This window comes from Haliotis rubra, unplaced genomic scaffold (genome assembly GCF_003918875.1).
Source record: "Haliotis rubra isolate DU_JTF1 unplaced genomic scaffold, ASM391887v1 Scf424, whole genome shotgun sequence".
NCBI lineage: Eukaryota > Metazoa > Mollusca > Gastropoda > Lepetellida > Haliotidae > Haliotis > Haliotis rubra.
Window position 1 is genome coordinate 587,559 of NW_025767107.1, and position 26,555 is coordinate 614,113.

The window sequence follows — 26,555 nt, forward strand, 5'->3', positions numbered from 1 at the left end:
GAGAGAGAGAGAGAGAGAGAGAGAGAGAGAGAGATGTTTATGCGCCGGTTACACCAGATGCGCACGTAAAATCGCTAAAATCTTGTACGTTCTGTTGTTTCCCCGGGCTCTCTTAAAATCATAATAATAATTTTCTTCGATATGTGATGAGAGTTATTCCGAATAAATTCTAGAATGGAAATACTGCAAGGAAAGGAAAATACACTGCACAATAACAGGTTGTTGCAGCTTATATAGTATAAATTTAGTACCGATTAACAAGAAGCCCAACGTTCGAAATACCTGCCTGCCCGACCGCCCGGGACCGGTTATTTTCAACACGGACTGCCAGATTCTCAAATTGACCTGCCCGACGGTTGGGTTAAAATTTAGACATGTATATGAAGATATCAAGTTCATCATATTTCTGGAAAATTATTTAAATCATTATTAATTCACACTTAAAATAAATGATGAATTCCAATTGGATGATAAACTACGTCGCTTGTCAAACCTAAATTTTTGCGGGCAGGTAAGTTTTGGTCAGAGCTGGCAAGTTTTACATCTAACCAGCCCTGTGGTCTGGCCGAAATTTTGGAGAGTTTCATACCTTGAGAAGCCCCTATTATGTTTGAATATAATTCGAAAGAAATGATTTGATGTCAATGGTAACATTTTATAGTGCCACACATCATGTACTATAAAAGGAAATAAAGTCAAAAAAAGGAATAAAGGTCATGCGTTATGTAACATTTTAGCTTTTTAATTCTGAAGAGATCTGATGTTAACATTCGTAACTACGATTTAATTTAGACCATCAATAAATAAAGAGGATACACTGCTCGTATTCCGTTTTAGAATCACTTGATCCAGCTTTTCTATGGGCTGCTTAGACTGGTATCTTGTCTTTCGGTCCGCAAACCAAGTGCAGTGAGAAGCGCAAACGCTCTATGTATGCAAACCAGTCGACTGTGTTGCCGAAGCCGTCTTTTGTATTAAACCGTACAGGTTACAACGCTTGGTAGGGGGATAGATCTGGATACGACAAGGTTGAGATAAGTGAGAAGACTACCGTAACCGGTTTTGTAGCTCATGTCTTCACTTGTCTACGAGATTCCACCAACTGTGAAGTGCTTGACATTAATTAAGCACATTCATTTGATTATTTCGTAAGTTAAAGCGAGAATGAATGGCGACAGTTCATGTTTCAAGTGACGTTCCTTCGTACACAGAAAATGAGACCTTATCAATCAAAGCTTATGACATTTGCAAATCGCACTGTCATTTTGTTAGATAGGACTCTCGCCTGCTAGAGATTGTGCGAGTGCTTAGGAAGGTCGAGTTTTGAAAGTACTTGTGGACTTGAGTTGAACGTAAAATACTCAAGTACATGACAACAAAATCTGGTAAGAGTTCCGCCCGTAACACTTATTGAACCCGCTGTTCCAGCAATGTCATGGCGGGGGACACCAGAAATCGTGCCCATGTGGGGAATTGAACCCGTGTCTTCAGTGTGATAAGCGGACGCTTTAACCATTAGGCTACCCCTCCGCTCGACTTTTCATAAGCCTTATGAAGGAGTAAGAATATACTCTGAAACATTGTGCTCATCACATCACGAAGTTGAGAGATGATGCAAGAGTGTGAATCTTCTCTCAAAATTCATGTTCCAGCTATTGCAGAAGCTGATAGCCACATATTTTCCCCTTTGTGACAATGTGGTGTTTGACATATTTCGTTCGAACTGTCATTTCAATGTTCATTCTGTAATGGTATTAATGACAATGAGGTGAGGTGAAATTGGGTTTATCGTCGTGCTTGAGAATATTTCGCTCATATGACGACGTGCATGCGTGTGTATGTGGGCTAGGGCGGTGGGGTTGCCTAGTGGTTAAAGCGTTGGCTCGTCACGCCGAAGACCCGGGTTCGATTCCCCACATGGGCACAATGTGTTAAGCCCATTTCCGGTGTCCCCTGCCGTGATATTGCTGGAATATTGCTAAAAGCGGCGTAAAACTAAAACTCAGTCAGTCAGTGTATGTTGGCTGCTTGTACTAGCCCAGACTGAAGCTGGTTTTATAGTGCTAGCACACTGAGATACCATGCCGCTGTGAAGCATGAATACCTCACTCAGACATATTATACTGACTCCGAGCCGACCAGTCCTTGTTGTACCCATTAATGCCGAGAGCCAGGCAGGGACCAACAAGTACCATATTTTAACGTCTTTTGGTATGACGCGGTCGGGGATCGAACCTGCAACCTTCCGCTCTCCGGGCGGACGCTCTAACCGCTACAGCACGGAGGCGGTTATTAATGACAATGAACAGTATTGAATGTGATATATCTAACCTGTCAAAACAGGCAAAACAGATGTTTACAAGGTTAGATTTTATTGATGGAAATATGTAGCAAATCAGTGCTATAAATGCAAGTTATTAAACTATTGAACATGTGACTGAGAATAGTGTGCCCAGTATATTCAAATGTATAAAATGGACACAAAAAAAGAATGTATGTTGTGTCAGGAGGGATAAACAAAATACATGTATTATATCAAATTCTTGCAAAGAAGTGTAAAGTTCCTGTAAGTGAAGGAATAATTAAATGTTAGAGAATTGCAAACTTCATCTTTTTCTTTACAGGATCCGCAATTTTCCTGTAAGGACTCTTGAAATTAGTATTTGGGGGTTCTCCTTACAAGCAGTAGGTGAAGGTCACACCATGGTTGTGTCTAGGGAAATAGATTATCCATCTAGGAGCAGAGTGGTTGTTGGTTTGTTGTTAAACGCCACACTTAGCAATATTCCAGCTATATGGTGGCAGTCTGTAAATAATCAAGCCTGGACCAGACAATCCAGTGATCAACAGCACGAGCATTGATCTACACAATTGGGATACAATGACGTGTGTCAACCAAGTCAGCGAACCTGACCACCCAATCCCATTAGTCGCCTGTTATGGCAAGTTGTTGAAGACCAGTTCTAACCCGAGGAGCAGGGTAGACATTGCAGAGTACAGCTGCACGTTGATACACTCCCTTTGCAATGACCATGACTCATAATATTCCTGTTGGTTCATTAGTTTATGAAACAATGTTAAACAAAGATGTGATGATATTATGTCTTCTTTTCACATTTATGTGATAAATTATATCGGTTTAATGATGTAAAAAACAAATGCTGTAAAAACAAATGATTAATAACAGAAATCTCTTAAGAAAATGATTATGAGAATTTTCTAGTATTCATTGGTTGGCTTTTATTAGCAAGACGTTCACAGCCATTATGTTTTTGCCCTAGATTTATATCTTGCTCAATTAAATTACTGACTTATGGTTTGTGAGTTAAATGCATAATGGGAAAGTATATGAACTGATAAAATAAAAGTACTGTTTGTGCATATAAATTGTATTGCATCCATATTATCAGCTAGCATATTGTACAGTGGGCCCACCATAATATTAAACTTCTTACAAACTTAAATTCTCATAAGGGAAACAAGTTATTTGTACACGTTTAATATTCCACTGTCAACTATGACACTGTTACAATTGCTTTGTATAATTGTTTCAGATTGATGGCCTACAATGCAAACTAAGAAGAAACAAAGAACACCATGTTGTCCAGGACTAACTTAGCTTACAACATCCGTGTCATTCTGCCATCAGTACCGACATGTGTAGAAGCAAGCCCAAGATCAACCTCAATATGTTCAAGATGGCTTATTCCCATAAAACTAGGGCATCGTTTTCACAGCCAGTTGCATTCACAACCAAGTGTAGTGATCAACAGATGCCTGTGCAGGAAACATCCTAGGGCATCACTATGGCAATCTTTGAAACCATTCCGTCATAAAAGCAATGTTTCTAACCCTTCTGCGAAAGTACGTAAATGGCCAAAGCGTTTTTTATTGACTCTTGGAATCAGTTCAGGAGTGAGTGGAACTTATTATGCATATTTGGAAGAGAAAGAGCGGAGGAAAATACGGGTCACAATTGGTGGATTTAGGCGATTCTGGAGTTAAGTTGCATTGTATTTTGTTTGTCTTACGTCAGTATAATCTTTCCATGCTCAATGATCATTCGAGAGAACATTCAACAAGATTTTCCAAATTTACTTGACTTAAAACTGAATTACTTGAGTAGATGCGATCTATCTTGTTTAAATCGGATTGTATGCTCTGTTATGATGCCTCCTTTTATAAAGATCTGACAATGCCTCAAATATGGTTATGTGTCAGGTGACCTTTTATCACTCAATCAAAATCGTAATGTTTAGGTTCTACATTTGTAATATTTTCTTTTGGATTGTATTTGTATTTCATGGAGTACCTCTCTCAGCAGTATTCCTCATTAATATAATGGTGGTCGTATAGATGATCCATTTTGCATAGTATCCTTGGACAAGATACTTAGATTCACATTGTTTCAGTTCACCCAGCTGTAATATGGGTACCTGTGAGGATGTGCTGGCAATGTGAATGTTTAGTTCATTGCGTCTAACAGGCAGTATGATCCCCAGGGAGTTGAAAAAGTATCGGAAGGTATGTTAGTGTCCTACGACCGGGGATAGTAATGTACGTAGCACCTTGAGCAGGCAATGTGTCTAGATATGAGAGCCATATAAGTGGACAATTATTACTATCCAGCCTGGAAGTAACACACTTGAGTTAATGTGAAATGCAAGTGACACCATTGGGATGCATCAATATGCTCTGTACCGTATCACCAAGTCTGACCTTCTCATTCATTCAGTTGGGGTGGTGGTTGGGTAGCCTAGTGGTTAAAGTGTTCGCTTGTCACCCTGAAGACCCGGGTTTGAGTCCCCACTTGGTTACAATGTGTGAAGCCCATTTCTGGTGTCCCCTGTCTTGATTTTGCTGGAATATTGCTAAACCTAACCCCACTCATTCATTTAGTCACGTTTTACAACATGGATAGGTTGATTTAGAACAATTCTAACCTGGATTCCCCATGAATATGGTCAAGCTGTACCTATTGTCATTGTATCATATCACCTCTAGTGACCATGATAATGCTTGATGCGGTTTAACAGCAAATATTTATCAGTATGATTGTGTAATTTTAGGTCTTTAGTGATTGGTACTTTGATCTCTCTGGACTACAAATGGTCACTATGGAACCTGGATGAGGATGGGGAGGAGTATAATGGAGCGATCAAAGGATGTCATCGACGGGCTGCTGAGAGGATGTTGCTCGGCTGCTTACAAAACGGAGGGCTGTATATAAAACTTGGACAGGGTCTTGTGTCTCTGAACCACATCCTACCTCGAGAGTATGTCGATGTGTTGGTTGCTCTGCAGGATAAGGCGCTGGCACGGGGACCACATGAGGTAAGTTGAGCAAATCCATTACCCACTTTACTACCCCACCACCCAGAAACTGACTAACATTTGTATGCAGTTAGAATGATTTAATTGCTTAAGTTCATGCTAATGATGGGTCATTGGTTGTCAAAGCCACTGAGATGGTGTGCAGAGTGGATTCAAATGCCAAATGGGGATATTTCTGTGTATCATTGCCTATTGAGCTACCTCATCTATTTACCCATCAAGATCCGGGTTAGAATATGTCTCTTGCCAACCATGCTTGTCGCAAGATTCAAGTGGGATCGGGTGGTCAGACTCGCGGACTTGGTTGGAACATGTCATATCTCATTTGCGCAGATTGATGCTTATGATGGTGATCGCTGGATTGTCTAGTCCACACTCTTTATTTACAGGCCACTGCCATATAGCTGGAATATTGCTGAGTGCGGCTTTGAACAAGAAACAACAATCCAACCTCATCTATCAGCTTACAAACATGTTAAACATCTGGATCTGTATGACTAACATCACTTCAGGCTTTCTACACTGTGATATTACTACAAGAGGTGTTAAACTAATCTCACTCATGCAGAAAAGTCTTGGTCATTTTATTATTTTTGACCATAGTTTTGCTATATCACGTTTATCAACACAGTCGGTGTATCATGACTTCAGGTTGAACAACTGTTTATAGAAGATTTTGGAAAGACTCCTAAGGAAATGTTCTCTGAGTTTGAGGAGGAACCAATCGCTGCTGCCAGTCTTGCTCAAGTCCACCGAGCGGTCACCCATGAAGGAGAGAGGGTAGCAGTGAAGGTACATCACACATAGGAGTACTTACCATTGCTAACCATGTATAGACCCGTGAAGATCTCAGTTAGAATTGATCTTCAGCAACCCATGCTTGTCGTAAAGGCGACTAACGGGATCAGGTGGTCAGGCTCGTTGACTTGGTTGACACATGTCATTGTATCCCAATTTCATAGATTGATGTTAATGTTGTTGATCACTGGATTGTCTGGTTCACACTTGTAATATCTGCGGTCTTGGAGCATGCATGCGACCCTCGTCCACAGACAACAGTTGAGCATGCATGCGACCCTCGTGCATTGCTTCCTACAGACAACAGTTGCAATTAATGAAGGGGGCGTGGTCATCTGCAATCGCTGTTGTTACAAGACTCAATTACTTCCAGACCGCCTCCATATAGTTGGAATATTGCTGAATGACGTTAAACAACGAACCAACCAACCAAACCAATCTAAATCCTAATAATGCACTGTATTTCTCACTGATGTTGAAATAGATATTTGAAAGGTGAGGTGAGGTGAAATTGGGTTTATTGTCGTTAGCTTGAGGTCAGCTGCAATGTGTATGTGTTGTTACAGCCCAGACTGAAGCTGGTTTTATAGTGCTAGCCCACTGAGAAACAATGCGCAGTGAAGCATGAATACCCCACCCAGACACATTATACTGACTCTAAAGTCCTTGTTGTACCCATTAATGCCGAAGCCAATGACCAACAAGTACCATATTTTCTCTTTTGGATGTTCGGGGAAATAGACCTTCCTATTTGGAAGAGAGCGGTTAGATATTTGAAAGAGAGCCAAGAACTTGAAATTGTAGTCAGTATGACTAGTATTGGTTACCAACACTATTAGATGGCTTGTGTTTTTCCAGGTACAGTACATTGACCTGCGTGATCGCTTCAGTGGAGATATCCGAACTTGTGAGATCCTGCTGCGTCTAGTTGGCTGGATTCACCCCAAGTTTGCCTTTGCCTGGGTCATAAAGGTGACTAGCTAGAAGATTCTTTACAGAACAAATACTTTTAAAGGCTATTTAACTAATAATGATATGATGATGAGAATCATTTTCAGAGAAAAGCTGCTTAAAGGAGATGCCAGTTTTACCAATATGTTAGTATGCTTGGACCCCAGAAATTCACTTGAGTCAAGCTGTAGGATGTGGTTGCTCGTTAAGCGAGACTCACTCGGGTTGGCACGCATCGTATCAAACTGCCAATTTCCATACTATGAACAAGATGTTCGGTGGTTGTAACGAATATCGACTGATCGATTTGCTACTTCTCGCACATTTCAATCTGCCGATATTAGTGTCGAGCCTATAATATCTCGCGCTATTTTGTTTCCATGTTATCAAAATTGTCTGAAGCAGACTTAGCAGCAGTTATCTGTTGCACGTTACTGTGAAGAAGACGGCAGTGACTTTTCTGGAAATGCCAAGCTTATCGCCATCACCGCAGCATTCCTCTTTTCTCTTTTGGAATAATCCCTGCTCGTGATATTCCATAGTGTTTTGTGACTCATATAATGAGCCATGAAACACTCTGTTTCCTACCGTGAAAAATTGAGGTGTGGTTCCTTTGAAGCAGACAAATGCATGTTTTGGGCTTGTATATAAACATTTCCCACGTGAGAACAAAACGTAATTTGATTGGCCGCACCACACCCAACTTGCCAAATAACTAGAACAGGCTCTACACAACTTGTTTGAGTGGCATTTAGAAGTTGGTGTGATGAACATCAGAGAGAGTTCTATGGATAAACAACATTATTTATAATATAGTCATAGAACTCTATCCATTGTTGAGGCTCTACACATTCGTGATGCAAGTTTGAGTAGGCGATTTTTACCAATCGTTGAATTTGATTAATCACTCAGATGATACGGCTTGGTCGGATTCGGCATATCGATTCGACAGGCCGACCCATGTGAGTCCGCCTTTAACCTACTCTTGACAACTGACTTGACCTTGTGCCACGTGGCTATTTCATCGTAAGTATATTGGGGTGGGCGATAATATCGGTTTACCGGTATATGGCAATTCGAACTTCACAATACGATATATTGCGGTACACTTTTTGCGAACTGGTTTACCCGATCGGCAGTTTCCGTGACCATGATCGGTAACTTTCGTGATGTAGTAAAAAAACCCAATAACATTTGTATTTTCTTTCTATTATTATGCATTAATAATTTTGAGAATGTTTATTGGTCATATAACTGTATTTGCATGACTGAAAAAAAAGACACTTTTTCTCGAGTTCCAAGCTTCAGAGCGAAATCTTCTGTTTAGAAACATCTTCAATTGGTCTCTTGTACAATCACATCTGAGTCCTGAAAGTGGCCATTGGAATTGTTTCAAAAGAAAGGAACAGTAATTTCATTACCCTGAACCATGTGTTACACTTTCACAATATAATTCAATACATATTGCAATACGCCAACACATATCACAATATATTGCAATATGAAAAGTTTGGCAATACCCAACCCTAAAGTATATGCATATTTATATATGTTTTTAGGATCTGAAGGTAACGTTAGCTCAGGAGCTGGACTTTGTGAACGAGGGTGGTAATGGTGAGAGGTGCCAGAAGGATTTACAACATCTTAAGTATGTCTACGTCCCCAAGGTACACTGGGATAAAACAAGTAAGGTAGGTGGACTGTGTCGGCATGTTTTTCTGAAGCATATGATTTCACAAAAATATAACACAACAGTAATGACATGTGAATGAAAACTGAGCTTATATGTAAGTGTTGGCTGATATGGTTGTTGACAAATTTGGTTGTTTAGCACATCTTCACCACTGTAGCTTTATAACACTGAATAGAGGTGTGGTTCTCAACTTCTGTACCTCTGTACTCTGATTTTTAGAATATTTGAAGTAATTTTGTGAGCTAAGACTCAAATCTGATTGTGTTTATTGTACTTATCATCACTGAAAAAAAATGTTTAGGTTAAGAGAGAAAGATTTTTGTCCCCGCCAAGGCGGAATGAGGGACTATGTATTCAGCGGCGTCCATCTGTCCGATGCGTAGGTCCCGATTCTTGTTAACGCAATATCTCATGAACTGTTATGAACTGTTGTACCCAATGCTTCAAATTTGGTGACAGCCTACTCTTCAAATTTGGTGACAGCCTACATTGGGGAATTGCGCAGGCACCAGTCGAATTGGGTCACCTTGACCCTATTTTCAAGGTCACCATGACACTTTGACCACTTTTCAAACTCTTGTTAGCGCGATATCTCATGAACTGTTGTACCCAATTTCTTTGAGAGGCATTTTAGAAGTTGTATAGATGAAGGAAACCCAAGTTATATGGATAGTCAACTTCTTTATTGCAATGAGTGTGACGTTTCGTTTATTTCCTCAGCCTATCACCATCTAAGTAAAGATCAGGGGTGGTGGGGTAGCCTAGTGGTTAAAGCGTTGGCTCGTCGCGCCGAAGATCGGGTTCGATTCGCATGTGCACAATGGGCCCATTTCTGGTGTCCCCTACGTGATATTGCTGGAATATTGCTAAAAGCGGTAAAACTAAACTCAGTCAGTCAGTAAGTAAAGATCACCAGTAATCCACCCATACCTCGTCCAGTTGGCTTCTATGCTCCCTTTTGTGTATTGTAATCACATCCAATCAATGTGTACATCAACCTACTCTCTTTAACTCACGATTACCATCTCAGTGTACATCAACTCATCTATTGTATAAACTCATTCTGCATATTGTTTTAATCACCATCACTCTGTACATCAACCTACTCTGCTCAAATCACTAATTAGCAATCCAATGTATATCAACCTTGTCAATTATATATACACACTATGCAGCTATGTATATATTTTCCATGTCAAACTCTTTGTATCACTTGCTTGATAATGGTGTTAGTACCTACACCGAAACGTTGCACTCATTGCAATAAAGAAGTTGACTATCTATAGAACTTGGTTTTCCTTGTTTCACCCAATGTCTTCAAATTTGGTGACAACCTACATTGGGGGGATTACGCAGACACCAGTCGATTTGGGTGACCTTGACCTTATTTTCAAGGTCACCACATCACTTTGACCACTTTTCAAACTCTTGTTAACAAGATATCTCATGAACTGTTGTACCCAATGTCTTCAAATTTGGTGACAGCCTACATTGGGGGGATTACGCAGACACCAGTCGATTTGGATGACCTTGACCTTATCTTCAAGGTCACCATGACACTTTGACTGCTTTTCAAACTTATTTAAACCCGATATCTCATAAAACATTGCACCCAATGTTTCAGTTATGTTGACAGCCTACATTGGGTGATTATGCAGACACCAGTCATTTCAGGCATCTTGTATGTGACCAAAAAATAAAAAGTAGTAAATATAGATATTCCATTCTTTAGCGGTGGGGGACATTGCCATATCAGTGGCAAACACTTGTTAGTGTTTAGTTTCACAGGTTTTTCAGTTACAGTAGACTACATCATGTATTCATTGACATGTATTTGTTTTTCTTTGCTAGAGAGTCCTCACAGCTGAATACATCGACGGATGCAAGATCAGCAACATCGCTGAAATCAAGAACATGGGTCTATCATTGAAAGATGTAAGCAGACTATTGAAAACTATCTTGTGTTTAATACGATATAACTGTCTGCATCAAGACGTCAGGTCACCTCCTTAGATATTCATGAAACAACTGAAAATGACATGGAAACAATAGACTATACAAATATCCACCACAATAAAAGTGTTTGGATTTTGTCAGTTATGTCTGTTTTTTTAATAGGGCAGTAAGAAATGTCTGTCTGAATACTTTGGACACTGGTACCAATTGCGCCTGTAAAACAACTATATGGCTAGATAATTATATTAATGTAATAGAAGTGAAAAGTATTGCTGACAATGTCAAAGTCAGGCATTTTCCTCCCTGTCGCCACTCAAGCAAAGGGAAGTAACTCTAATATGAAGTTGTCAAATTCCATGCTTGTCACCACACATCAAGTTTGGATTCTGGCTGTAGACCTTACTGTGCACAATTTGTGTTTTACTTATAACTAATTGCAACCATTGAATCTTGTTATTATGTATATCATCAGTAATTCCAGTGGTAATTCCATCAGCATTTATGTTTTAATTCCAGTGGTAATAGTATAATAGACAAAATTGTTAATTGTAAACAATTTAAAGTTTACATCAATATAGTTCGATATATTGTTAGACTCCTACTTGTGAAACACATCCTCCCTTCCTGAACTTACTGAAATTAGACATGCGCCACTTTATTAGTGCTGTTATGATTAAATCCTCACATATTTGGTGAATCAAACCATTCCTGAAAAGTTTCCTGAATTTAATTTATTCTTTTAGGGCTCACTACAAACTGAAAAGAAATATTAGTGCTGTTATGATTCATATTTGGTGAATCAAAGGTTTCCTTAATTTAATTTGTCTTAGGGCTCATCCCATACTACCTGGCGAATGGCTGTGTAACTAAGATTGTCCCAAGTTCATTTTATTACCGTCACTACTTATCGTATGTGTTGCTTTTCAGGTAGATACCAAGCTGGTCAAATGTTTCTCGGACCAGATTTTCCTGTCTGGGTTTGTCCATGCTGACCCCCACCCTGGTAACGTGTTTGTACGGCGGTCGAAACACGGCGGTGCTGAGTTGGTGCTATTAGATCATGGTCTCTACGACTCCCTGACACCTCCTCACAGGGAGGCCCTCTGTTATCTGTATAAAGCCATTGTGATGAAGAATGAACAAGACATGGAAACATACTCCAAGAATCTAGGTGTTGAAGGTGACGAGAAAGTACACTTTGACCAGTCTTGTCGTAATTGTAATGGATATTCATGTTCTTTTTAAAAAGTACATTGTGAAATCCGGCTCAATTGGTTTTCAATCATATTAAGCCGAGATCCTCTGATATAACTGGAGTAATGTTTAAGGTGTTGAACCCAACTCACTCATTTACTTAATTTGGGATGCTGTTGAAATTACTATGGCACGCTTATCAGTTATTTATTTTAATCGGTTGTTATTTATGTACATTAATGAACAAGTTCTTGGTAGCCTAGTGGTTAAGCGTTCACTCATCAAGATATTTCTGGAATATTGCTAAAAGGGGCATAAAACAATATTCACTCACTCACTAATGAATAAGCCATAGATTTTACTGATGCATGTAGATAGTCATTTGAAGAGTACCCATGAAGATCTGGGTTAGAATTGGTCTTTAGTATTAATAGTAAACTATACTTGTCAGAAGAGGCGACTAATGGGAACAAGGCTGACACGTCATCGTAGCCCAATTGCTTATATCAATGTTCTTGCTGTTGATCACTGGATTATCTGGTCCAGACTCGATTATTTACTGACCGCCACCATATACAGTAGAACATGGTTATAGCGAACACGGATATAGCGAACAAATTTAAAAGTCCCGTCAACAGTCCTTTATAATATCATTAAAATTATACGTGAATAACGAACTCGTGAGTAGCGAATTAACGGCTATAGCGAACTGATTTACTACCCCCAAGACCCAATTAACGACGTGATTAGCGAACTCACTCAGTGTCAGCTCAGCCACTTAGCGGTACAGTACGGTGAATCAACATTGATTGATGGTCATTAATTAATTAACAAAACAAACATATCGTGTTTAACCCATTCAACAACCGATTTTCGTTGACGAGGACGGTATCCATTGCCGTAGTTTGATTGGCTGCCTTAGGTCACGTGTCTGATTTTGACCAATCACGATCCTTATAGCAGACTGTGGCGAAAAAGCGTCATTAGAAACCAATCTTTATCCAATAAAATCGCTTTTGACAACTGTAAAAATACTCTCGGCGAGGGTACAGTGATATTGTTGATGTTCCAGAGCTGTCGAACGATACCAGACACCACACGATTCGCCTCGCATGTTATTCATACGAAGCTTCGAAAACGGAGGTATTTCCCGTTGTTGTGTCATGTTAACGAACGGAAAGCCTGATTACATAAAAATGAAAATATAAAAGAAAAAGGCACAGGCATGTTATGACATGTCACAAATGGAAAAGAAATCTCTACAGTTTTTGCTTCTTTCGTGGTTTATCTGGACATTATAAATGTAAGCTTGCATTTTCATTAAAAAATAAATTTATTTAAGTTGTAGTTGTATTATTTCAATTTTATTATAAAAATAAACTTCATATTTATCAACATGATATAGGTAATGTCTGTGAATGTCTACATCTCTACAATCCAAGATGGCGGTCAAATGTGAATAACGAACAACGGATATAGCGAACTAAATTTCTTGGTCCCTTGGAGTTTGTTATATCTGTGTTCTACTGTAGCTGGAATATTGCTGAGTGGGACAACACTCAAGCAATCATTTGAAAAGTTGCTACTTTAAGGATAAAAATGTGCTGGGTCAAAGTATCTGTTGAAAGTTGACATTAATATTACAATGCCTTGCTACTCCTCAGATTTCCACATATTTTCCATAATGCTCGTACAGCGGCCAGTTAGAGTGAAGAACAAGCCTTTGCTCCGCACCAAACCCTTCTAGCGTCAAGAGTGGAGAAACATGTCCAAAGAGTTACAAGATCAGCTCAAGAAGGAATTCGTAGTCATTCATGATCGTGTTTTGCAGGTCATGAAAGATATGCCTAAAGGTCTTCTTTTGATATTTAGGTAGGAAATCTCCATGTTAGTTGTTGAGTGGCTTTACTCTATCCTCAATGGTTGGTGTCACTATATGTTCGTCATGACTATTTCTCTCTTTCCACTGTGTCATGTCTCTCAGATTTTGCTGAACAGTTCCACATGTGCACTCTCTCAACTCTGAATGTTGTGATATTATCTGCTTTGTTAGCACGCTATGGTTGTGTTAAGATGCAGGTTGAGATTCATGAGGTTGCAATGGTAGCCATCATGTACTGTAGAACAGTGTGTTGCTAGTCTGCATGTATCTAATGGCAGCTGTTGGGGGACATAGGTTTGTGTTTGCAGGATAGTCATGATAACACTTTCCTTGTTGTAGTGTTATGATGTAGTGCTTGCTAAAGTTCGGCGAATGTAGTTGTAAAATAGAAAGCTGCACCCGTTTGCTTCTCTAGGTCAGTGATTCTGGTTGGTTTACTTCTGCCAGACTTGATTGAATCATGTCCCCTATGCCCTTGAAGTGTGTCCCCTATGCCCTTGAAGTGTGTCACCTATGCCCTTGAAGTGTGTCACCTATGCCCTTGAAGTGTGTCACCTATGCCCTTGAATCATGTCCCCTATGCCCTTGAAGTGTGTCACCTATGCAGAGATCCCAACCACTCCGATTTTGGAGGAGTTACTCCGATTTACAAATACAAAATCCACTCTCCGATTTGTCTATAAAAAACTCTGATATTTTTAGAAAATACAAATATGTTTATAAATTTAGAATATTTGGAAGAATTTTAGTAAATAGCCATTTAGATATGTTCATTTGAGTTAAGTATTATCTGGTTAAGTATGCCCAGAAATTTCATATTTCCAGGCTACATCTAAAGATTTTTCATAGGGGAGGCGCCCCAGATCCCAAACCATCACAAGGGGCCCCTCTCATGCTCACCCCCAACTCTCGCACCGTCAGGGCTCGGGAATTGCTTTTAGCAAGGCATGACTCTGCTTTCATTTGATTCAGGGTTGGCATCTCGTCGGAATCGGCCTAGTGCTTTGTGCCATGTTGTAGTCACGTTGAGTTTTGCGTTCGATACTTATAAAGGTAATAGTGATCGGTGAAACTGACCTAATGAAAGCAAAACAATCTAGACAATAATCCATTTGACAGATTTTTAGAGGGGAATATTTAAAAGAAATGCCATATTTTTAAAGGACATATAGACAGATAGTGTTGGATTTTTAAGTCCAAACTATATTTTACTGGAGAACATAAGGTGGCTGGAGAAAGGAAACACTGCTCGTGCGTTCTTTTTGCTATGGTACTTTTGAAATAACAGATTTGTTTAAGATTACTTTGTATTCTTTGAATGCAAACTTGATTCCTGAACATGTTGTAAGGACGGCTTGGCAAGAACAGTTTTGCTAATGTAGCTTTCATTGGAATAAACGTTTGTTCTGATGTAGGTTGTGAGATGAGTGTCTCAGAATATCTAAATGGACATGTGCAAATGACATTTCTTGTCAGTTTGTTGTTTAACAAACGCATAGAAACCAGTTACAAACAATATTCCTGTCTAAATTGTGTTTTGCACTAAGCGTAACTTGCCTCAGTCAAGTTTGATTTATGTGGGAAGTTATTTTACCTAAAGTAGTAATCTTAGCTTGTAAACATGCTGAATATTAACAAGATTTATTGGTAAAATTTGTTTCAAATGAAGCTGAAAGACATAGTAGGGCTAGGTGGTTCATTTTATATAAATTCAGAAATATGCAATACTTACTGAACTTTGCTGGTATGTGAACAGCTAATACATTAATGTTTTAACACAACTATTAATGTATATATCAGAGTATAGGAGTTTGATTCCAAACAGAAATATCTTAATTACACAACCTTGCAAATGATATTTTCTTACTTAAGGACATGAAATTCTTCAAATGATGGGGGCGGTGTCCTGGGTTCGTTTCCCGACATGGGTACAATGTGCCCATTTCTGGTGTTCCCTGCTGTGATATTGCTTGAATATTGATAAAAGAAGTGTAAATCTAAACTCACTCACTCACTCACTCACTCACTCTTCACATGAAGATTCAGTATTGCATGCTTGCCAGAACATCATTGACTGGCGAAACAGCAGAAACAGTGATTGTTTTGGAATGCATTTGTGATTGTGGACAAGATTCGCTTTTGGTATTTGGTTTTAAGTGACAGTACTGTGTTAGCTAGATTCTAGTGTTACAGTTATATGTTAGTCCCAAGGGTTTATAGCAGAGATTTGCGTTTTTTCTAACCCTAATGTTCTAACAGAAGCCATATTAACCACATACAAGTGATGGAAATTTCCAACCATTTGACAGCTTAACCTAGTTGAAACCTGTTCTAAAACATCGCTAAGCTTTGCAAACAAAGTCTGACCTGTTATTACTTGCATTATGAAGCCAACTCTGCTATCTCTTGAATTATGGCCACTTTGGAAAGACTTGTCAAACTTTAAAACGTAAGTAGAAAATGTAGGTGGAAAGGCTTGTTCTTCATCCTTGGGAAGCGGAGGCTAATGATGATGCTACCATCTCTCTTATCCCTTGGTGACGTTTGTTTCCTTAGACCATGGTGTCTTCTGTGAGATTCTGGTACAACGCCCGATAGCACGCAAGACGCTTTACTTGCCGAGTCGAATGACAGAAAGAGACTTGGAACATATGCGAGTGATGGCAGGCCAACACTTTGACAAAATTATGGCTGTGCTGAAAAGTATGCCACGAAGTCTGTTGTTAGTCATAAGGTGGGTGAACAAGTGGTTGCTTCAGGAGCAATTGTTTTATCGATAGACTTCTTTATTACAATGGATGTGATGTTTTGGTGTAGATGCTAACACCGTTATCCAGGGGTGGAAATAACTTTAAGATTGCTAGTGTACTCTGGCACAGTGGCACATGTAAAATCACTTGCCCTGATAATTTTTCCACTGTACCGTCCGTTTTCTTGTTGATTTTTTAAATAAACAACATATTTAACATTGGAAAGTCAACTGGACACCGGTACAGTGTGATATACAAATTTGCTTGCCCGACAGGAAAAAACACTGGATCGGACTTCGGGCAATGGGTTATTTCCACCCCTGTTATCAAGCAAGTCATACACAACATTATGAACAAGTTTGGTAGGTTGGTTTGTTGTTTAACACCGCACAGCAATATTTCAGCTGTATGGCAGCTGTCTGTAAATAATTGAGTGATCATCCAGTGATCAACAGCATGAGCTTCGATCTGTGCAATTTGGATATGATGACACGTCAAAGTCACGGAGAATGAATATCAAATAACTCAACCCAACGGTCAACAGAGATTAAGGTTATTACATCCCTACACACTAATCAAGATTAAGCAGCCCTTCACTTTGTCCATCTGGCTTCATACCGTTATCTATTATCACAACAACTATTAGTAATTCATCACACTGTACATCAAGCTCGTTAATTGTATGAAATCTAATATCCTTCATGTATGTTTCTGATAATGATGTTAGCATCTACACTGAAACGTCGCATCCATTGCAAAAAAGAAGTTGTCTATCTTTAAGAAAATCGTTCCTGTTCATCATACCAGTTTCTAAATGCCACTCAAAGAAGTGGTTGCTTTGTTGAAATTTGTTGTTATTATCAGGATGTATTTCCAACAGAGTAAGAGGGCTGTTCACTTTGCAGGAATATATCAATGGCATTTGATTGGATGAACAAGCAAACATTTTAGGGCTCGTTTCCATAAAAAGTAAGCCCTGCCTGCTAGCTGATTACTGTTTCTCATTGGCTGTTATAGTGGGTAGAGGTTGTGTTGCATTATCGTGCAGAGTGATTTTGCTGATTTCCTATTGTTTATCCCAATTTGTGTGTGTCAGCGATTAAGCAAGCAGTGTTGTAATGATTAGGAGATGCCTTTTGATAGTTATGTTTACTTCTTTTGTATCTTGACGAGATTGAATGAATTTTCAAGACCTTTTGATCAGGGAGAGTAGTTCTTGATCCTCATGCTTCTGGTTTGTTTCTGGGGCGGTGGGGTAGCCTAGTGGTTAAAGCGTTGGCTCGTCACGCCGAAGACCCGGGTTCGAATCTCCACATGGGTACAATGTGTTAAGCCCATTTCTGGTGTCCCCCGCCGTGATGTTGCTGGAATATTGCTTAAAGCGGCGTAAAACCAAACTCAGTCAGTCAGTCAGTCTGGTTTGTTTCTGGGTATCAAGAATCATTTTCACTTCTCAAGCTTCGGTATTTTCTTGTCATATCTGCAGCAATGAGTCTGTAAATAAAGATGGTAGTATGTCATGCTCATTGGAAAGTGAAATGGGAATCAGATGGACATAATATGAATCCAGTGGACAAATCTGGAAAAAATGTTACAATGGTGATCAGATGAACAAAGTGAGGATCAGATTGCCACAGTGGGGATCAGATGGACAAAGTGGGGATCAGATGCACAAAGTGAGGATCAGATGAACACAATTGGGATCAGATGGTCACAATCGGGATCAGATGGACACAATGGGGATCAGATGGACACTGTGGTATCAGATGGACCAAATGGGGATCAGACGGACATAGTGGTATCAGATGGACAAAGTGGGGATCAGATGGACACAATGGGGATCAGATGGGCAAAGTGGGAATCAGATGGACACTATGGTATCAGATGGACAAAGTGGGGATCAGATGGACATAGTGGGGATCAGATGGACATAGTGGGGATCAGATGGACATAGTGGGGACCAGATGAACTCTGTGGTATCAGATGGACAAAGTGGGGATCAGACGGACATAGTGGGGATCAGATGGACAAAGTGGGTATCAGATGGACATAGTGGGGATCAGATGAACACTGGTTATCAGATGGAACAAAGTGGAGATCAGACGGACATAGTAGGGATCAGATGAACACTGGTTATCAGATGGACAAAGTGGAGATCAGATGGACATAGTAGGGATCAGATGGACATAGTGGGGATCAGATGAACACTGGTTATCAGATGGACAAAGTGGAGATCAGACGGACATAGTAGGGATCAGATGAACACTGGTTATCAGATGGACAAAGTGGAGATCAGACGGACATAGTAGGGATCAGATGAACACTGGTTATCAGATGGACAAAGTGGAGATCAGACGGACATAGTAGGGATCAGATGAACACTGGTTATCAGATGGACAAAGTGGAGATCAGACGGACATAGTAGGGATCACATGAACACTGGTATCTGATGGACAAAGTGGAGATCAGACGGACATAGTAGGGATCAGATGAACACTGTGGTATCAGATGAACAGTGGGGATGAGATTGGCACAGGTATCAGATGGACACAATGAGGATCAGATGAACACTGGTATCTGATGGACATAGTGGGGATCAGCGGACCCGATCTCCTCACAATTTAAGGAGTGAGGATCACATTCTCAACACATAAGTTTGTCGTCTGATTTTTAATATACTGACACAAACCATTCAAAACTACTGATGACAGCACCTGTTTTACTCATATTTAGGGTTGCCACCATTACATACAGTTGGCAGTATATTTACCTCTCTACTGATAAAGCCTTTTAAATCTCGTACTTTGTGGTCCTTCTTTGTACTTGAGATGTATGATACATCATGGGTAGTCTGTAACCCCTGTAAAGGATATATACCCACACATTGTTGAATGTTGTTCGTGCTATCAATCCCTCACTAACATGGTCCAAACAGTCCAGTACACTTAATTTCCAATTTGAAACCCTTCAAGGACCTTTCTTTGTAGTATTGTGAGACATGGGTATTGCCAAATTAACATGCAAAACCTAAAAAAGAAAACTATGGTCATTGATTGAATGTTAAAAACCCCAAGTTTTTCTGTCATTCATTAAAGAATTCTATAATATATTTCTCCAAACAAAGGATAAGTCATTGTGATTTTATGTGTTTAGTTTTCAGTATAGTCTTTGATAACTGTAGGATGATAAAGGAATACTGGCTTTAGAGATGTAGATAGTGCTTCATTTCTGAATGTTTCTTCTCCAGGAATCTTAACACCATAAGGGCAATCACAAGAGAACATGGCCACCCAGTTGACAGATATGGCATCATGGCTCGCAGGTAGGCGACATGGATGCCATTTATACTATGCTATTGTTTACAAATATGGAAAATATGAGTCTCTTGTATGCTATGTGCTTCACCCAGGTCAGATGCCTTTGGTTGTTTGGCCTTGTTTTAGCATGAAAATTTCCAGACACAACAGAATACAACCATGAATACACATTCGTTTTAGAAAGTGGTCTGAAGTGATGAATGTTGCCTTTTGGATAACACTTTCTTATTACAAATTCTAGTACTTAGTTTGGCTGAGTCCCATCCGGATTCAAACCCACGTTCTCAGAGTGAGGCACCTATTCGCCAGCATGCTGAGTCCGCAATCTAACCTCAGCCACGAAGGATTCCAGGAAGTGGATGTCTGAAAACTGGTGGTCTCCTACTTTGTGTACCCCTCTGATTCGAGTAAGCTGCAAGAGCTTCCATGCTGTCAAGATCCGTGTTAGAATTGGTCTTCAGCAACCCATGCTTGTCGTAAGAGGCGACTAATGGGATCGGGTGGTCAGGCATGCTGACTTGGTTGACACATCATCATATCCCAATTGCATAGATCGATGCTCATGCTGGTCCAGATTCGATTATTTACAGACCGCTGGCTGAAATACTGTTGCTTGCGGCATTAAACAACAAACCAACAAACAAATCCATGCTCAAATGCTATGAAAACACCATTCCTTTCAGAAAGTGGTCAGATGTAACCGAAATGTTTTATTAGAGCAACACTTTTTGAACGAAGTACAAGTTCTATTTGTTTGGGGGGGGGGGAATACTTTTTGTGTGCATGAAGTCCACATTGTTAACATTGCTTCCCTACTCTTTTGCACTTTCTTTCTGTAATGTTCAGATTTTGATATGGCTCCCAAATATATTCTTCCAGCGCCATATCAGGGACAGCCCGGCAGCTGACAGGCCGTTTAAATGTTCGTGGGCAGCTTAGGGCATGGTGGGAGAGGTGTGTGTTCGACATCCGTATCCACACTGAGAATGTCAAACACAAACTGACAGTGTTTCTGGCTTTGCCTCCTCCTCGAAAGTGCTGGAGTTTCTGGGCAGAGCACCTTCCTCAAGTCCATCAAACAGATTGAAGAGAAGGAAGAGAAGAGGTATGATGTATTTGTGTTTTATGTTCACTTGGTAAGAGGGGTGATGGGGTAGCTGAGTGGTTAAAGCGTTCGCTTGTCAGGCCGAAGACCAGGGTTTGCTTCCCCACATGGGTACAATGTGTGAAGCCCATTTCTGGTGTCCCCCGCCATGATATTGCTGGAATATTGCTAAAAGCGGCGTTAAACCATACTTACTCACTACTTGCCCACTTGGTAATAGTGAGTGAGTGAGTGAGTGAGTGAATGAGTGAGTGAGTTTCGTTTTACGCTGCACTCAGCAATATCCCAGCTATATGGCGGTGGTCTGTGTATAATTGAGTCAGGACTAGACAATCCAGTGATCAACATCATGAGCATCGATCTATGAACTTGGGATACGATGACATGTCAACCAAGTCAGCGAGCCTGACCACCTGATACTGTTAGTCACCTCTTACAACAAGCATGGGTTACTGAAGATCAATTCTAACCCAGATCTTCACATGTCCACTTGGTAATGCAACTTTATTTTGAAATAGGCAAGCTATTACTAGTATTCTGCACCCGTGAAGGTCAGTAACTCATGCTTGTCGTAAGATGCGACTAACGGGATCGGGTGGTCAGGCTCACTGGCTTGGTTGACACATGTCATCAGTTCCCAATTGCGCAGGTCGAATCTCATGCTGTTGATCACTGGCTAGTCTGGTGCAGAGTCGATTATTTACAGACCGCTGGCTGAAATACTGTTGCTTGGCGGCATTAAACAACAAACCAACAAACAAATCCATGCTCAAATGCTATGAAAACACCATTCCTTTCAGAAAGTGGTCAGATGTAACCCGAAATGTTTTATTAGAGCAACACTTTTGAACGAAGTACAAGTTCTATTTGTTTGGGGGGGGGGGAATACTTTTTGTGTGCATGAAGTCCACATTGTTAACATTGCTTCCCTACTCTTTTGCACTTTCTTTCTGTAATGTTCAGATTTTGATATGGCTCCCAAATATATTCTTCCAGCGCCATATCAGGGACAGCCCGGCAGCTGACAGGCCGTTTAAATGTTCGTGGGCAGCTTAGGGCATGGTGGGAGAGGTGTGTGTTCGACATCCGTATCCACACTGAGAATGTCAAACACAAACTGACAGTGTTTCTGGCTTTTGCCTTCCTCCGAGTGCTGGAGTTTCTGGGCAGAGCACCTTCCCTCAAGTCCATCAAACAGATTGCAGAGAAGGAAGAGAAGAGGTATGATGTATTTGTGTTTTATGTTCACTTGGTAATAGGGGTGATGGGGGTAGCCGAGAGGTTAAAGCATTCGTTCGTCATACCGAAGACCTGGGTTCGATTCCCCCATGGGTACAATGTGTGAAGCCCATTTCTGGTGTCCCCCCGCTGTGATATTGCTGGAATATTGCTTAAAGTGGCGTTAAACCATACTTACTCACTACTTACCCACTTGGTAATAGTGAGTGAGTGAGTGAGTGAGTGAATGAGTGAGTGAGTTTCGTTTTACGCTGCACTCAGCAATATCCCAGCTATATGGCAGTGGTCTGTGTATAATTGAGTCTGGACCAGACAGTCCAGTGATCAACATCATGAGCATCGATCTATGAACTTGGGATACGATGACATGTCAACCAAGTCAGCGAGCCTGACCACCTGATACTGTTAGTCACCTCTTACAACAAGCATGGGTTACTGAAGATCAATTCTAACCCAGATCTTCACATGTCCACTTGGTAATGCAACTTTATTTTGAAATAGGCAAGCTATTACTATTATTTCAGCACCAGTGAAGGTCAGTAACTCATGCTTGTCGTAAGATGCGACTAACGGGATCGGGTGGTCAGGCTCACTGGCTTGGTTGACACATGTCATCAGTTCCCAATTGCTCAGGTCGATGCTCATGCTGTTGATCACTGGATTGTCTGGTGCTGGGTCGATTATTTACTGACCGCCGCCATATAGCTGGAATATTGTTGAGTGCGGCGTAAAGCTAAACTCACTCACTCACTGTAAGTGATTTTGAACAACCTTGCATTTTCAAATTTTCAGAATACTTGTCAAGATGAAATACATCGTTATTCTGGTTACACGCTGATTACTAGTATGACAAGGGTATTGGTTATAGACCACTATCACAGGATTGTCTGGTGCAGAGTCCATTATTCACAGACCGCCACCATATAGCTGGAATATTGCTGTGTGCGGTACAAAACTGTAGTCACTCACTCACTCACTAGTATTTCAGACCTGGAATTCCTAAAGGGGCCTTTGAAGATAAGACAATCGATATGGTTATCCTTGACACTGTGTCATCTTTTACAGATTTGATACATTGTGAGACCTGGCAATGTGAAGCATCTTCATCAATGTGACCATAGTCATCGACAGAGAAAAAACAGCAAACAACCTGGAACTTATTAAAACTGACTGTATGATGACCAGGGTGTTGATCGCATAGCGGAGTGTAATTCTTGTGCTTGGTTTGTTGTGTTACTGGTGTTCAAAGACGGTGTCAGTGCTATAGAAGTTTGAAGCAAAAGCTTTATAATATTAGATGCTATTGTAAGAGTAGATGTTAATAATTAATTTTATGTTTAGAGGAATAATTTCTCCGTGATCATTGGAAATTGATTTGTATCATATAAACATGAAAACATACATCACCTTATACTGAGGAAATATAGGCTATGCTAAGGGACTGATACGTTTATTACCATATTTTCTTGTGTATTTTGCAAACTTTAAAAAAAAAAGTAATTTGAATTTTGATATTTTTTATGATTCATAGTCATTACCACAGACACGTAACACCACAAACGCCATGACAACAAATCCCAAACTAAATTAGCAATTTTCCCCTGTAATTACTCTGCCTAATTATAAAATGTGTTAACTGTATATCTGGAGTTGTGTTTTTAATCTATTTTATTACATTTATTCAAAATTTAACACAGTATTTGGTTAATTGTGTTAGCAAGTTATCGGCAGTGAACCAACCCATCCGTGTATGCAGCAACGAGTCAGATTTTGTCTATTGACACTTTGAAAAGAAACAGTGTGTGTTGGGGCGAGGGTGTCAGTGATATTGGTCTGTATCAGATTTTGCTGGTCCTCTATCTTGTGTAATGATGTTTTATGCCCCCATACATGCAAACAGAAATCATGCACCCCTATAATAAATTTTCCTATTCAAAGATATTTCTTTAATGTGTCTTATCCTTGCTTGTATAAGCACTTAGATCAATATTGAGAGCTTCAGAGATTTGGTTGTTTTATATATAATATATGTATGTTTATTATATAATGTCAAAGATAGTTATTAGTATTAGTTTTCTACCTTGGTCATGTGAAACTGTTAATTTTATTTGTTTCCTGAAATTGTTGACTGTTGATTGTTTATGATTCATAGATATGTATGTTGACAATGTTGCATGTGTGGTCAAATGATGAGGCACCAATGCCGAGTTGCGGATTATTGATAATTGTTTCAGCTATTGAGGGTTTACTCATAAGTTATCATAAACTTTGTGTAGATAGGTTTCTTTTTTGGTATCCAGTACATTTGGTATCCAGTACATGTTTACTGCATTGGGTCCCGTCTAGTGGGTATTTTTAGTCTTATAATTTCACATTTTAAACTTGATTCTTCTTGAAGTCTTGTTTCAGCTGACTTCTGATTATCTTTCTGAGGCAGTCCTAGGAGTATCACTTGTTCAGAAACTGAAAGCAGCGAGATGCATATTGAATTATCTATAAATGAGGTGTATCACTTTGTTTTTATATTATATACAGCAGTGAGCATGTAAATGACAGGAGAGCAAGCTGAAAAGTTGATCCATTGATTAGGCGATGTTGTAGTTTACAATTACTGGGGTTTTGACATTTTCATGCCTATTTGTATGCAGGCAACTCAAATTAAATTTGGTTGTAGTAAATCTTTTTTTTGTATATTGTACAAGAGCTTTTCTGGAGCTTTTGAAAGTGGCATCCCCCAGAGATGACAGAAGCTTCTAGTGTGTTTTTCTAAGCCCTGATTTTTTTTATCCTTTATCTGTCAACACCATGTGGATTTCACCACCTTGGTAAAAGTCTACAACCTGTATCAATGTCGACTTGCAGCATTGAACCCAACTTTCCAGTATTGTTGGCAACTGAAAGAATGAAAAGTATCTGTGTTTTTAAGTTTTTCTAAAACCTCACATAAGGAACAATTTCATATCTGATGGCTAAAGATATGATTTTTAGTTTGAATTAGCAAAAGTAATTTGAGGATGAAATGATATTTTTACTAAATTTTAATGATGAAAACCAAATTATAAGAGTTATAGTTTTGGATTCCAAATATTTGAATAATTATATTGGGGAGTTTTCCTAAATTCTACTTGGAATTACTCCTGTACCAGAATCATTGCTTATATTCAAAGCCAATTTGAAAAATATATGTTATATTTTTGGTTGGTGCATATTGGCTTTAAAGATTTTGAGGATATGTTTATGTCTCATACAGATTCACTGCAATGTATTAATGATAATTATGTCTTCCACCTGAGCAATCAACAAGATCACTGAACAACGAGGAGAGTTCTATGGATATACAACTTCTTTAATATAATATGAGTGACGTTTCGGTGTAGCTACTAACACCGTTATCAAGCATTTGCTTGATTCATTTGCAAGCATTTGCTTGATAATAGTATTAGTAGCTACACCGAAACGTCGCTCATATTATATTAAAGAAGTTGTATATCCATAGAACTCTCCTTGTTGTTCATCACACCAACTTCTAAATACCACTCAAACAAGTTAAGATCACTGAAGTATGTAAGATACTATTTGGTGTGTTTATTGTTTGTCAGAATGTTTTCATCGAAGCAGTATGTTTACCTGAAGGGTATTCAAATATGATTTGTGTGAATAGTTTGATTAATATTCTTCCAAAATGTTGGTTTGCCGTCAAAATGTGAAAATAATGATTCGAAACTGAGTGGTGTAAGATTTGCAAGAATATTACCATAAATACTATACCATGTAGTCTTATAGGTTCAGTGAGTGTGTTTGCTTTTCACTGTGATATGCAAGAGTTTAATGGAGCAAGATAGTGTTGATGAAATAAAATGAGTATGACATCACTTTTGTTGTTCAACCTCTCAACTCAGTTTTTTGCTAAAGATCTTCATGTATATATCGTACAAAGAGAAATGGTGAATTGAGACTAACCTTTCATCTTGGGAGAAAACTTAAAATGAAGACTGAAGTGTTTTTGACTTGGGTATGTTGAAAGCATGTTGTTAAGTGTCACTGTTCCAATAAATTTATACATAACCAATTCAGGGTGGTCACGTAGTGAAAGTGTTTGCTATCTTGGGATCAATTCCCCACATGGGTACAATGTTTGAAGCCGAAACAAGTTTCTGCAGTCCCTTGCTGTGATGTTGCTGGAATATTTCTAAATATGGCATAAAACCATACTTACTCACCGAACTATCAGGTACGAAGATGCACAGACCAGTCATGAGCTTTAGTGTGGATCTGTGAACGATGATGTCTGACCAAACTGCTGATGGAGATACCCAATGCGGTCCTTCAGTTCCAC

At 39.5% G+C, this 26,555-nt stretch overlaps 1 protein-coding gene and 1 long non-coding RNA gene across 2 annotated transcripts; both read left to right on the forward strand.

Annotated features, from left to right (window-relative positions):
* Positions 1-990: 990 nt before the first annotated feature.
* Positions 991-20,962, forward strand: LOC124288770 (uncharacterized aarF domain-containing protein kinase 5-like). Its single transcript, XM_046725299.1, has 11 exons — positions 991-1,148; positions 3,555-4,001; positions 5,070-5,334; positions 5,986-6,126; positions 6,991-7,104; positions 8,643-8,774; positions 10,628-10,711; positions 11,660-11,912; positions 16,365-16,542; positions 19,806-19,880; positions 20,755-20,962. Exons 2-11 carry the CDS (start codon positions 3,598-3,600, stop codon positions 20,960-20,962), a joined length of 1,854 nt encoding a protein of 617 aa, XP_046581255.1. The 5' UTR covers positions 991-1,148; positions 3,555-3,597.
* A 904-nt stretch (positions 20,963-21,866) lies between these two features.
* On the forward strand, positions 21,867-26,091 carry LOC124288773. The gene is made up of 2 exons (XR_006901515.1): positions 21,867-22,201; positions 23,285-26,091. It is a non-coding gene; the product is annotated as an uncharacterized LOC124288773 (long non-coding RNA).
* The last annotated feature ends 464 nt before the right edge of the window (positions 26,092-26,555 follow it).

Excerpts from the sequence above, each read along its gene's own strand:
- LOC124288770 (XM_046725299.1), top strand. The coding sequence starts at position 3,598 with ATGTTGTCCAGGACTAACTTAGCTTACAACATCCGTGTCATTCTGCCA. Across the intron at positions 7,105-8,642 it reads CCTTTGCCTGGGTCATAAAG|GATCTGAAGGTAACGTTAGC; the intron begins GTGACTAGCTAG and ends ATATGTTTTTAG. Across the intron at positions 11,913-16,364 it reads CAAGAATCTAGGTGTTGAAG|ACCATGGTGTCTTCTGTGAG; the intron begins GTGACGAGAAAG and ends TTGTTTCCTTAG.